The sequence below is a fragment of the Saccoglossus kowalevskii genome, chromosome 9 (assembly GCF_978046115.1).
Source record: "Saccoglossus kowalevskii chromosome 9, keSacKowa6.1, whole genome shotgun sequence".
Classification (NCBI taxonomy): domain Eukaryota; kingdom Metazoa; phylum Hemichordata; class Enteropneusta; family Harrimaniidae; genus Saccoglossus; species Saccoglossus kowalevskii.
In genome coordinates, this window is record NC_140649.1 from 37,933,473 (window position 1) to 37,949,750 (window position 16,278).

General features: G+C 40.7%; 1 protein-coding gene across 1 annotated transcript in view; it reads right to left on the reverse strand.

The window, feature by feature from the left end:
- LOC144349731 (uncharacterized) overlaps nucleotides 1-15,990 on the reverse strand; it is a 28,758-nt gene extending 12,768 nt beyond the window's left edge. Inside the window, exons 1-4 of the mRNA XM_085503851.1 lie at nucleotides 15,860-15,990; nucleotides 14,596-14,665; nucleotides 14,125-14,316; nucleotides 13,096-13,312 (exon numbers count right to left, since the gene is read on the reverse strand). Of these exons, the coding sequence (XP_085359977.1) occupies nucleotides 13,096-13,312; nucleotides 14,125-14,316; nucleotides 14,596-14,665; nucleotides 15,860-15,968 (588 nt within the window). The 5' untranslated portion in view covers nucleotides 15,969-15,990. The remainder of the gene's footprint in view (nucleotides 1-13,095; nucleotides 13,313-14,124; nucleotides 14,317-14,595; nucleotides 14,666-15,859) is intronic.
- Nucleotides 15,991-16,278: the final 288 nt, after the last annotated feature.

A 16,278-nucleotide genomic window follows, 5' to 3' on the forward strand; every position in this document is an offset into this window, starting at 1 on the left:
CACCATTCAACCTGATTCTGCACCATTCAACCTAATGTGTACACCATTCAACCTACTGTGTTCACCATTCAACCTGATGCTGCACTATTCAAACTAATGTGTACACCATTCAACCTAATGTGTGCACCATTCAACCTGATGTGTACACCACTCAACCTGATGCGTGCATCATTCAACCTAATGTGTACACCATTCAACCTGATGCTGCATCATTCAACCCAATGTGTACACCACTCAACCTGGTAATGCACCATTCAACCTAATGCGTGCACCATTCAACCTGATGCTGCACCATTCAACCTAATGTGTACACCATTCAACCATATGCTGCACCATTCAACCTAATGTGTACACCATTCAACCATATGCTGCACCATTCAACCTAATGTGTACACCATTCAACCTGATGCTGCACCATTCAACCTAATGTGTACACCATTCAATCTGATGCTGCACCATTCAACCTGATGTGTACACCATTTAACCTGATGCTGCTCCATTCAACCTGATGTGTATACCATTCAACCTGATGCTGTACCATTCAACCTAATGTGTACACCATTCAACCTACTGTGTGCACCATTCAACCTGATGCTGCATCATTCAACCCAATGTGTACACCATTCAACACAATGTGTACACCACTCAACCAGATGCGTGCATCATTTAACCTAATGTGTACACCATTCAACCTAATGTGTACACCATTTAACCTGATGCTGCTCCATTCAACCTAATGTGTACACCATTCAACCTGATGCTGCACCATTCAACCTAATGTGTACACCATTCAACCTGATGCTGCTCCATTTAACCTAATGTGTACACCATTCAACCTGATGCTGCATCATTCAACCCAATGTGTACACCATTCAACCCAATGTGTACACCACTCAACCTAATGTGTACACCATTCAACCTAGTGTGTACACCATTCAACCTAATGTGTACACCATTTTACCTGATGCTGCTCCATTCAACCTAATGTGTACACGATTCAACCTGATGCTGCACCATTCAACCTAATGTGTACACCATTCAACCTAATATGAACACCATTCAACCTGATTCTGCACCATTCAACCTAATATGTACACCATTCAACCTATTGTGTGCACCATTCAACCTGATGCTGCACTATTCAAACTAATGTGTACACCATTCAACCTAATGTGTGCACCATTCAACCTGATGTGTACACCACTCAACCTGATGCGTGCATCATTCAACCTAATGTGTACACCATTCAACCTGATGCTGCATCATTCACCCCAATGTGTACACCACTCAACCTGGTAATGCACCATTCAACCTAATGCGTGCACCATTCAACCTGATGCTGCACCATTCAAACTAATGTGTACACCATTCAACCATATGCTGCACCATTCAACCTAATGTGTACACCATTCAACCATATGCTGCACCATTCAACCTAATGTGTACACCATTCAATCTGATGCTGCACCATTCAACCTAATGTGTACACCATTCGATCTGATGCTGCACCATTCAACCTGATGTGTACACCATTCAACCTGATGCTGCACCATTCAACCTGATGTGTACACCATTCAACCTGATACTGCACCATTCAACTTAATGTGTACACCATTCAACCTGATACTGCACCATTCAACCTAATGTGTACACCATTCAACCTAATGTGTACACCATTCAACTTAATGTGTACACCATTCAACCTGACACTGCACCATTCAACCTAATTTGTACACCATTCAACCTAATGTGTACACCATTCAACCTAATGTGTACACCATTCAACCTGATCCTGCACCATTCAACCTAATGTGTACACCATTCAACCTAATGTGTACATCATTCAACTTAATGTGTACACCATTCAACCTGATACTGCACCATTCAACCTAATGTGTACACCATTCAACCTAATGTGTACACCATTCAACTTATAGTGTACACAATTCAACCTGACACTGCACCATTCAACCTAATTTGTACACCATTCAACCTAATGTGTACACCATTCAACCTGATCCTGCACCATTCAACCCAATGTGTACACCATTCAACATAATGTGTACATCATTCAACTTAATGTGTACACCATTCAACCTGATACTGCACCATTCAACCTAATGTGTACACCATTCAACCTGATGTGTACACCATTCAACCTGATGCTGCATCATTCAACCTAATGTGTACACCATTCAACCTGATCCTGCACCATTCAACCTAATGTGTACACCATTCAACCTAATGTGTACATCATTCAACTTAATGTGTACACCATTCAACCTGATACTGCATCATTCAACCTAATGTGTACACCATTCAACCTGATCCTGCACCATTCAACCTAATGTGTACACCATTCAACCTAATGTGTACACCATTCAACTTAATGTGTACACCATTCAACCTGATGCTGCACCATTCACCCTAATGTGTACACCATTCAACCAGATGTGTACACCATTCAACCTGATGTGTACACCATTCAACCTGATGCTGCACCATTCAACCTAATGTGTACACCATTCAACCTGATGCTGCACCATTCAACCTAATGTGTACACCATTCAACCTGATGCTGCACCATTCAACCTGATATGTACACCATTCAACCTAATGTGTACACCATTCAACCTGATGCTGCACCATTCAACCTAATGGGTACACCATTCAACCTAATGTGTACACCATTCAACCTGATGCGTACACCATTCAACCTAATGTGTACACCATTCAACCTGATGCGTGCACCATTCAACCTAATGTGTACAACATTCAACCTGATGCTGCACCATTCAACCTAATGTATACACCATTCAACCTGATGCTGCACCATTCAACCTAATGTGTACACCATTCAACCTGATGCTGCACCATTCAACCTAATGTGTACACCATTCAACCTGATGCTGCACCATTCAACCTGATGCTGCTCCATTCAACCTAATGTGTACACCATTCAACCTGATTCTGCACCATTCAACCTAATGTGTACACCATTCAACCTACTGTGTGCACCATTCAACCTGATGCTGCACTATTCAAACTAATGTGTACACCATTCAACCTAATGTGTGCACCATTCAACCTGATGTGTACACCACTCAACCTGATGCGTGCATCATTCAACCTAATGTGTACACCATTCAACCTGATGCTGCATCATTCAACCCAATGTGTACACCATTCAACCTGATTCTGCACCATTCAACCTAATGTGTACACCATTCAACCTAATGTGTACACCATTCAACCATATGCTGCACCATTCAACCTAATGTGTACACCATTCAACCATATGCTGCACCATTCAACCTAATGTGTACACCATTCAACCTGATGCTGCACCATTCAACCTAATGTGTACACCATTCAATCTGATGCTGCACCATTCAACCTGATGTGTACACCATTTAACCTGATGCTGCTCCATTCAACCTGATGTGTATACCATTCAACCTGATGCTGTACCATTCAACCTAATGTGTACACCATTCAACCTACTGTGTGCACCATTCAACCTGATGATGCATCATTCAACCCAATGTGTACACCATTCAACACAATGTGTACACCACTCAACCAGATGCGTGCATCATTTAACCTAATGTGTACACCATTCAACCTAATGTGTACACCATTTAACCTGATGCTGCTCCATTCAACCTAATGTGTACACCATTCAACCTGATGCTGCACCATTCAACCTAATGTGTACACCATTCAACCTGATGCTGCTCCATTTAACCTAATGTGTACACCATTCAACCTGATGCTGCATCATTCAACCCAATGTGTACACCATTCAACCCAATGTGTACACCACTCAACCTAATGTGTACACCATTCAACCAAGTGTGTACACCATTCAACCTAATGTGTACACCATTTTACCTGATGCTGCTCCATTCAACCTAATGTGTACACCATTCAACCTGATGCTGCACCATTCAACCTAATGTGTACACCATTCAACCTAATATGAACACCATTCAACCTGATTCTGCACCATTCAACCTAATATGTACACCATTCAACCTATTGTGTGCACCATTCAACCTGATGCTGCACTATTCAAACTAATGTGTACACCATTCAACCTAATGTGTGCACCATTCAACCTGATGTGTACACCACTCAACCTGATGCGTGCATCATTCAACCTAATGTGTACACCATTCAACCTGATGCTGCATCATTCACCCCAATGTGTACACCACTCAACCTGGTAATGCACCATTCAACCTAATGCGTGCACCATTCAACCTGATGCTGCACCATTCAAACTAATGTGTACACCATTCAACCATATGCTGCACCATTCAACCTAATGTGTACACCATTCAACCATATGCTGCACCATTCAACCTAATGTGTACACCATTCAATCTGATGCTGCACCATTCAACCTAATGTGTACACCATTCGATCTGATGCTGCACCATTCAACCTGATGTGTACACCATTCAACCTGATGCTGCACCATTCAACCTGATGTGTACACCATTCAACCTGATACTGCACCATTCAACTTAATGTGTACACCATTCAACCTGATACTGCACCATTCAACCTAATGTGTACACCATTCAACCTAATGTGTACACCATTCAACTTAATGTGTACACCATTCAACCTGACACTGCACCATTCAACCTAATTTGTACACCATTCAACCTAATGTGTACACCATTCAACCTAATGTGTACACCATTCAACCTGATCCTGCACCATTCAACCTAATGTGTACACCATTCAACCTAATGTGTACATCATTCAACTTAATGTGTACACCATTCAACCTGATACTGCACCATTCAACCTAATGTGTACACCATTCAACCTAATGTGTACACCATTCAACTTATAGTGTACACAATTCAACCTGACACTGCACCATTCAACCTAATTTGTACACCATTCAACCTAATGTGTACACCATTCAACCTGATCCTGCACCATTCAACCCAATGTGTACACCATTCAACATAATGTGTACATCATTCAACTTAATGTGTACACCATTCAACCTGATACTGCACCATTCAACCTAATGTGTACACCATTCAACCTGATGTGTACACCATTCAACCTGATGCTGCATCATTCAACCTAATGTGTACACCATTCAACCTGATCCTGCACCATTCAACCTAATGTGTACACCATTCAACCTAATGTGTACATCATTCAACTTAATGTGTACACCATTCAACCTGATACTGCATCATTCAACCTAATGTGTACACCATTCAACCTGATCCTGCACCATTCAACCTAATGTGTACACCATTCAACCTAATGTGTACACCATTCAACTTAATGTGTACACCATTCAACCTGATGCTGCACCATTCACCCTAATGTGTACACCATTCAACCAGATGTGTACACCATTCAACCTGATGTGTACACCATTCAACCTGATGCTGCACCATTCAACCTAATGTGTACACCATTCAACCTGATGCTGCACCATTCAACCTAATGTGTACACCATTCAACCTGATGCTGCACCATTCAACCTGATATGTACACCATTCAACCTAATGTGTACACCATTCAACCTGATGCTGCACCATTCAACCTAATGGGTACACCATTCAACCTAATGTGTACACCATTCAACCTGATGCGTACACCATTCAACCTAATGTGTACACCATTCAACCTGATGCGTGCACCATTCAACCTAATGTGTACAACATTCAACCTGATGCTGCACCATTCAACCTAATGTATACACCATTCAACCTGATGCTGCACCATTCAACCTAATGTGTACACCATTCAACCTGATGCTGCACCATTCAACCTAATGTGTACACCATTCAACCTGATGCTGCACCATTCAACCTGATGCTGCTCCATTCAACCTAATGTGTACACCATTCAACCTGATTCTGCACCATTCAACCTAATGTGTACACCATTCAACCTACTGTGTGCACCATTCAACCTGATGCTGCACTATTCAAACTAATGTGTACACCATTCAACCTAATGTGTGCACCATTCAACCTGATGTGTACACCACTCAACCTGATGCGTGCATCATTCAACCTAATGTGTACACCATTCAACCTGATGCTGCATCATTCAACCCAATGTGTACACCACTCAACCTGGTAATGCACCATTCAACCTAATGCGTGCACCATTCAACCTGATGCTGAACCATTCAACCTAATGTGTACACCATTCAAACATATGCTGCACCATTCAACCTAATGTGTACACCATTCAACCATATGCTGCACCATTCAACCTAATGTGTACACCATTCAACCTGATGCTGCACCATTCAACCTAATGTGTACACCATTCAATCTGATGCTGCACCATTCAACCTGATGTGTACACCATTCAACCTGATGCTGCACCATTCAACCTGATGTGTACACCATTCAACCTGATACTGCACCATTCAACTTAATGTGTACACCATTCAACCTAATGTGTACACCATTCAACTTAATGTGTACACCATTCAACCTGACACTGCACCATTCAACCTAATTTGTACACCATTCAACCTAATGTGTACACCATTCAACCTAATGTGTACACCATTCAACCTGATCCTGCACCATTCAACCTAATGTGTACACCATTCAACCTAATGTGTACATCATTCAACTTAATGTGTACACCATTCAACCTGATACTGCACCATTCAACCTAATGTGTACACCATTCAACCTAATGTGTACACCATTCAACCTAATGTGTACACCATTCAACTTAATGTGTACACCATTCAACCTGACACTGCACCATTCAACCTAATTTGTCCACCATTCAACCTAATGTGTACACCATTCAACCTAATGTGTATACCATTCAACCTGATCCTGCACCATTCAACCTAATGTGTACACCATTCAACCTAATGTGTACATCATTCAACTTAATGTGTACACCATTCAACCTGATACTGCACCATTCAACCTAATGTGAACACCATTCAACCTGATTCTGCACCATTCAACCTAATGTGTACACCATTCAACCTACTGTGTGCACCATTCAACCTGATGCTGCACTATTCAAACTAATGTGTACACCATTCAACCTAATGTGTGCACCATTCAACCTGATGTGTACACCACTCAACCTGATGCGTGCATCATTCAACCTAATGTGTACACCATTCAACCTGATGCTGCATCATTCAACCCAATGTGTACACCACTCAACCTGGTAATGCACCATTCAACCTAATGCGTTCACCTTTCAACCTGATGCTGCACCATTCAACCTAATGTGTACACCATTCAAGCATATGCTGCACCATTCAACCTAATGTGTACACCATTCAACCATATGCTGCACCATTCAACCTAATGTGTACACCATTCAACCTGATGCTGCACCATTCAACCTAATGTGTACACCATTCAATCTGATGCTGCACCATTCAACCTGATGTGTACACCATTCAACCTGATGCTGCACCATTCAACCTGATGTGTACACCATTCAACCTGATACTGCACCATTCAACCTAATGTGTACACCATTCAACCTAATGTGTACACCATTCAACTTAATGTGTACACCATTCAACCTGACACTGCACCATTCAACCTAATTTGTACACCATTCAACCTAATGTGTACACCATTCAACCTAATGTGTACACCATTCAACCTGATCCTGCACCATTCAACCTAATGTGTACACCATTCAACCTAATGTGTACATCATTCAACTTAATGTGTACACCATTCAACCTGATACTGCACCATTCAATCTAATGTGTACACCATTCAACCTAATGTGTACACCATACAACCTAATGTGTACACCATTCAACTTAATGTGTACACCATTCAACCTGACACTGCACCATTCAACCTAATTTGTACACCATTCAACCTAATGTGTACACCATTCAACCTAATGTGTACACCATTCAACCTGACACTGCACCATTCAACCTAATTTGTACACCATTCAACCTAATGTGTACACCATTCAACCTAATGTGTACACCATTCAACCTGATCCTGCACCATTCAACCTAATGTGTACACCATTCAACCTAATGTGTACATCATTCAACTTAATGTGTACACCATTCAACCTGATACTGCACCATTCAACCTAATGTGTACACCATTCAACCTAATGTGTACATTATTCAACTTAATGTGTACACCATTCAACCTGATACTGCATCATTCAACCTAATGTGTACACCATTCAACCTGATCCTGCACCATTCAACCTAATGTGTACACCATTCAACCTAATGTGTACACCATTCAACCAGATGTGTACACCATTCAACCTGATGTGTACACCATTCAACCTGATGCTGCACCATTCAACCTAATGTGTACACCATTCAACCTGATGCTGCACCATTCAACCTAATGTGTACACCATTCAACCTGATGCTGCACCATTCAACCTGATATGTACACCATTCAACCTAATGTGTACACCATTCAACCTGATGCTGCACCATTCAACCTAATGGGTACACCATTCAACCTAATGTGTACACCATTCAACCTGATGCGTACACCATTCAACCTAATGTGTACACCATTCAACCTGATGCGTGCACCATTCAACCTAATGTGTACAACATTCAACCTGATGCTGCACCATTCAACCTAATGTATACACCATTCAACCTGATGCTGCACCATTCAACCTAATGTGTACACCATTCAACCTGATGCTGCACCATTCAACCTGATGATGCACCATTCAACTTAATGTGTACACCATTCAACCTGATGCTGCACCATTCAACCTAATGTGTACACCATTCAACCTGATGCTGCACCATTCAACCTAATGTGTACACCATTCAACCTGACGCTGCATCTTTCAACCTAATGTGTACACAATTCAACCTGATGCTGCACCATTCAACCTAATGTGTACACCATTCAACCTGATGCTGCACCATTCAACCTGATGCTGCACCATTCAAGTTAATGTGTACACCATTCAACCTGATGTGTACAACATTCAACCTGATGTGTACACCACTCAACCTGATGCTGCTCCATTCAGCCTAGTGTGTACATCATTCAACCTAATGCATGCGCCAATCAACCTGATGCTGCACCATTCAACCTGATGTGTACACCATTCAACCTGATGTGTACACCACTCAGCCTGATGCGTGCATCATTCAACCTAATGTGTACACCATTGAACCTATTGTGTACACCATTTAACCTGATGCTGCACCATTCTACCCGATGTGTATATAATTCACCCTAATGCGTGCATCATCCAACCTGATGCTGCTCCATTTAACCTAATGTTTACACCATTCAACCTGATGCTGCTCCCTTCAACCTAATGTGTACACCATTTAACCTGATGCTGCTCCAGTCAACCTAATGTGTACACCATTCAACCTGATGCTGCACCATTCAACCTAATGTGTACACCATTCAACCTAATGTGTACACCATTCAACCTGATCCTGCACCATTCAACCTAATGTGTACACCATTCAACCTAATGTGTACATCATTCAACTTAATGTGTACACCATTCAACCTGATACTGCACCATTCAACCTAATGTGAACACCATTCAACCTGATTCTGCACCATTCAACCTAATGTGTACACCATTCAACCTACTGTGTGCACCATTCAACCTGATGCTGCACTATTCAAACTAATGTGTACACCATTCAACCTAATGTGTGCACCATTCAACCTGATGTGTACACCACTCAACCTGATGCGTGCATCATTCAACCTAATGTGTACACCATTCAACCTGATGCTGCATCATTCAACCCAATGTGTACACCACTCAACCTGGTAATGCACCATTCAACCTAATGCGTTCACCATTCAACCTGATGCTGCACCATTCAACCTAATGTGTACACCATTCAACCATATGCTGCACCATTCAACCTAATGTGTACACCATTCAACCATATGCTGCACCATTCAACCTAATGTGTACACCATTCAACCTGATGCTGCACCATTCAACCTAATGTGTACACCATTCAATCTGATGCTGCACCATTCAACCTGATGTGTACACCATTCAACCTGATGCTGCACCATTCAACCTGATGTGTACACCATTCAACCTGATACTGCACCATTCAACCTAATGTGTACACCGTTCAACCTAATGTGTACACCATTCAACTTAATGTGTACACCATTCAACCTGACACTGCACCATTCAACCTAATTTGTACACCATTCAACCTAATGTGTACACCATTCAACCTAATGTGTACACCATTCAACCTGATCCTGCACCATTCAACCTAATGTGTACACCATTCAACCTAATGTGTACATCATTCAACTTAATGTGTACACCATTCAACCTGATACTGCACCATTCAACCTAATGTGTACACCATTCAACCTAATGTGTACACCATACAACCTAATGTGTACACCATTCAACTTAATGTGTACACCATTCAACCTGACACTGCACCATTCAACCTAATTTGTACACCATTCAACCTAATGTGTACACCATTCAACATAATGTGTACACCATTCAACCTGATCCTGCACCATTCAACCTAATGTGTACACCATTCAACCTAATGTGTACATCATTCAACTTAATGTGTACACCATTCAACCTGATACTGCACCATTCAACCTAATGTGTACACCATTCAACCTGATGCTGCATCATTCAACCTAATGTGTACACCATTCAACCTGATCCTGCACCATTCAACCTAATGTGTACACCATTCAACCTAATGTGTACATTATTCAACTTAATGTGTACACCATTCAACCTGATACTGCATCATTCAACCTAATGTGTACACCATTCAACCTGATCCTGCACCATTCAACCTAATGTGTACACCATTCAACCTAATGTGTACACCATTCAACCAGATGTGTACACCATTCAACCTGATGTGTACACCATTCAACCTGATGCTGCACCATTCAACCTAATGTGTACACCATTCAACCTGATGCTGCACCATTCAACCTGATGCTGCACCATTCAACCTGATATGTACACCATTCAACCTAATGTGTACACCATTCAACCTGATGCTGCACCATTCAACCTAATGGGTACACCATTCAACCTAATGTGTACACCATTCAACCTGATGCGTACACCATTCAACCTAATGTGTACACCATTCAACCTGATGCGTGCACCATTCAACCTAATGTGTACAACATTCAACCTGATGCTGCACCATTCAACCTAATGTATACACCATTCAACCTGATGCTGCACCATTCAACCTAATGTGTACACCATTCAACCTGATGCTGCACCATTCAACCTGATGATGCACCATTCAACTTAATGTGTACACCATTCAACCTGATGCTGCACCATTCAACCTAATGTGTACACCATTCAACCTGATGCTGCACCATTCAACCTAATGTGTACACCATTCAACCTGACGCTGCATCTTTCAACCTAATGTGTACACAATTCAACCTGATGCTGCACCATTCAACCTAATGTGTACACCATTCAACCTGATGCTGCACCATTCAACCTGATGCTGCACCATTCAAGTTAATGTGTACACCATTCAACCTGATGTGTACAACATTCAACCTGATGTGTACACCACTCAACCTGATGCTGCTCCATTCAGCCTAGTGTGTACATCATTCAACCTAATGCATGCGCCAATCAACCTGATGCTGCACCATTCAACCTGATGTGTACACCATTCAACCTGATGTGTACACCACTCAGCCTGATGCGTGCATCATTCAACCTAATGTGTACACCATTGAACCTATTGTGTACACCATTTAACCTGATGCTGCACCATTCTACCCGATGTGTATATAATTCACCCTAATGCGTGCATCATCCAACCTGATGCTGCTCCATTTAACCTAATGTTTACACCATTCAACCTGATGCTGCTCCCTTCAACCTAATGTGTACACCATTTAACCTGATGCTGCTCCATTCAACCTAATGTGTACACCATTCAACCTGATGCTGCACCATTCAACCTAATGTGTACACCATTCAACCTAATGTGTACACCATTCAACCTAATGTGTACACCATTCAACCTGATGTGTACACCATTCAACCTAATGTGTACACCATTCAACCTGATGTGTACACCATTCAACCTAATGTGTACACCATTCAACCTAATGTGTACACCATTCAACCTGATGTGTACACCATTCAACCTGAAATGTACACCATTCAACCTAATGTGTACACCATTCAACCTAATGTGTACACCATTTAACCTGATGCTGCACCATTCAACCTAATGTGTACACCATTCAACCTAATGTGTACACCATTCAACCTGATGGGTACACCATTTAACCTAATGTGTACACCATTCAACCTAATGTGTACACCATTCAACCTGATGTGTACACCATTCAACCTGATATGTACACCATTCAACCTAATGTGTACACCATTCAACCTAATGTGTACACCATTCAACCTGATGCTGCATCATTCAACCCAATGTGTACACCACACAACCCAATGTGTACACCACTCAACCTGATGCGTGCATCATTTAACCTAATGTGTACACCATTCAACCTAATGTGTACACCATTTAACCTGATGCTGCTCCATTCAACCTAATGTGTACACCATTCAACCTGATGCTGCACCATTCAACCTGATGCGTACCACATTTAACCTGATGTGTGCATCATTCAGCCCGATGTGTATACCATTCAACCAAATGTGTACACGATTCAACCTGATGCTGCACCATTCAACCCCATGGGTACACCATTCAAACCGATGTGTACACCATTTAACCCGATGTGTACACCATTCAACCCGATGTGTACACCACTCAACCCGATGTGTACACCATTCAACCCGATCTGTACACCATTCAACCCGATGGGTACACCATTCAACCCGATGTGTACACCATCCAACACGATTTGTATATCATCCGACCTGATGCTGTACCATTCAACCCGTGCTGCACAATTCAACATAATATGTATACCATTCAACCTAATGCTACACCATCGAACCTGATCCGTCATATTTAATATATTAGCCATTACACTTTCGGCCATTAAATATCATTGCATACGCATGCGCATTATGTTGACCTACCAGTACATGTACCCCATCTTTATCTTTCTCCATTTTCAAAACTTGGCAATTCTCTTCAATGGTTGCGCCATTACGTCGTGCTAGTTGTATATGTGCAGCGTTGGTCATCGCAGCATCCACCAAACCACTGTCCTTTGTGTATAGACCAACAACATTGGATTCCAAACAAAATTGTGGGAATCGACGTTGAATTTCTGTGCTATTGATGATTTCGTAGCTGTACATTGTAAAAACAAAGAATCACACAATGGCGTATTTCAGAAAAGGCTACTATCATGGGAAATTTACATATATTACTTTATTATCTGTGAATGGCAAAACACACGAACCAAAACTGCGTTCTACCTACAGCTTTTAAAAGCTGTTTCGTGTGTACATCATTCAACACGATACAGTTTGTCGGAGGTCTATAAGTTGAGAACTCGTAAGTCGAATAGAAGAAGTCATGCTAATTGCGAACAAACAAAAACATTTCTTTTAATTAATTCAGATTAATTCATAGCTTATCAATTAGATGAACATCTATACAATAGCTATGCACAAGACGATTGGAACGTACTGACGTCTCTACCCAGGGAGGGTACTCCAAGTCAAACCTGGTACCCATGCTAAAGTATAACTTTTCAAAAAAGCCTTTAAACACGTATTTATTTTTGTGAAATTATACCACCTATTTTAAGTACAGAAACTTAAAATAGATACCCTATATATTACTAAAATCATACTATTTCTTTTTTTTCACTTTATTACTATACACGCGTATACAAGCCAAATAAGTAAATAACAGCCCCCTTACTCGTTTTCATACTTCAGCTTGCGTACCATATATTTTATTCAGAGAACCCTTCCTGGGTCTCTAGGGCCACTATAAATATCTCTGCTACGATGTGTGCCCGGTGCTCTATGAAGGATGTGACATGCACGTTTTACGAAAAAGCTATTGTGTTTGGTAGCGATATCAATCAGTTATAGAACTTGGGGACATATTTGGTCAAGGTGACCATGGGGACACTTGGATAAAGTACTTACTTTAAATTTGCTTTTGTCATAGCATCTTCATAAGCAGCAACTATTTCCGATCTAGGATCGTCCTTGTTTACCATCATTAGCCTTCCTGTGATGTGTATTAACTTGAGACCTGACTCACGCTCTACGTCTTGGATTGTTGTATAGGAATCACGAACCAAAGGTGTATAGTCGTCGTCATGGTAATCAACGCGACTGTTGGTGCCACGTTCAACAAAACAATATGTAAATGTTCGAAAGTTCAAATTTTTGTGTCGACTGAACAATGTGACGCAATGAATGTTTAAGTGAATTAGCCCAAAATAATAATAATAATAATTTAATGTTTTTTCAGGGGTCGCCCACATTACAACAAATTTACACTTATAAATGAAATGAAGCTTTGTCATCTGATTTGAATAATTTATATTCCCTTGTGGGAATTTTATGTGGATATAATACTTCACATCGAGATAGATTTACAACTATACGTACATGATTCTAGCATGGTCTTGGGATCCACCTCTCTCATGTCCGAGTGTAAAACGTTCCAAGCCAAGCACCGCTACAATCAAATATAAATAAAATACAGAAAATACAGTTATAGTTGTGATTTATTTTTTACATCGTTATTTCAAGTGTTGCCGCTGAGGTTGAAGATATTTAAGAAAAATGATCCACTGACCAACGTGATTAAAATATCGATGTCATATGTATCACAATTAAATTTGTTTTAAGGTACATCGATAAATTGTCCACGCTATTTTGCTAAAGTTGTGTCCCCTAAGCGTTTATGTGTACCTAAAATGTGTGTAGAACCATTGAAGTAAACTATGATAACAGCGATAAAAGAACTAAGAAAATCAGCTAGCGAGACAGATAGGTGGCACTGTCAAAGCTATTTAGAAATAGAAAATGTTTCATGTTCATCAAGATTTAGGGCATTGAGTACGACGATCTGTTACTATAAATTTGGATACTATATTTTATTACTCGGGTATAGTACCATATAATTCGCATCGCGTGTAGCAGCTGCCAGTGCTATGTCATGAACTATGAACTTTTCAACCAACACTATAAGATGTACGAAGTACGTGTGTTATACTAATCTTAAATTTACTCAAAAGTACAAATACTTCCAGTTATGCAATCGTTAATTGGCATCGTACTAACCAATTGTTAATGTACATTTATAGTAATGTACATTTTTAGAGGAGTGTTGTTAATGCAGACTGTACTTTCTATAGTGCAATGTTATGCTGTATCGTCAACAGCTATTAAATTACGGTGTAACCCATTCGACATCAATGAGGGAGCTGGAATATTAAACAAAATAAAATCGACCGAAGCCAAGGGAAAATATTCAAAAGACCAAATAGTAAAAAAAATTGCTCTCTCAACAGAAATTCAAAAAAATCTTATATTTGGGAAAATAATTTTTAGAAATGCTCTCAGAAATGAAATTACTTCTACAAACAAGTATGCAATTGAATAATTTCTTCCAGCCCCACCCCAGTTAAAATGGGTGCCCCCTTATTACGCACCAAGCAATGCAGAAATCGCCTTAACTTAATTTCTTCCAGCCCCACCCCCAGTTAAAATGGGTGTCCCCTTATTACGCACCAAGCAATGTAGAAATCGTCTTAACTTAATTTCTTCCAGCCCCACCCCCAGTTAAAATGGGTGCCCCCTTATTACGCACCAAGCAATGTAGAAATCGCCTTAACTTAATACGCTCAGTGTTTATATGCTTACCCACCTTTGCCGACTCTTTTTGATAGCCAATATACTGTGCCACTACCTATACCACCACAACCAACAACGATGTATTCAAAATACCTAACGGGATCCTGCGAATGCTGCGCCATAGTCGTAAAAATGTGACCTCGAGGTCTGACAGTCCTACTCACTATTTAGTTGTTTAAGTGGATTGTAAGTTTATTGCAGGTCAAAGTACGAACGTTATCGGATATTTTAACAATCAGCAAACAGTTGTCACTTGATTGATTAATAATTCTGTTCTTCTTTTTTTGAAAACACGGCCACTGACTTGTCCCAGTTATTTTATTTTCGTTTTGTTTGTTTTTGTCATAACTCATTCAACCATAGATCAATAATTGTGTTTCTCGGCTACGGAGATCCTGGGAAATATGCAATTTACTTATTATAATTGTAGTT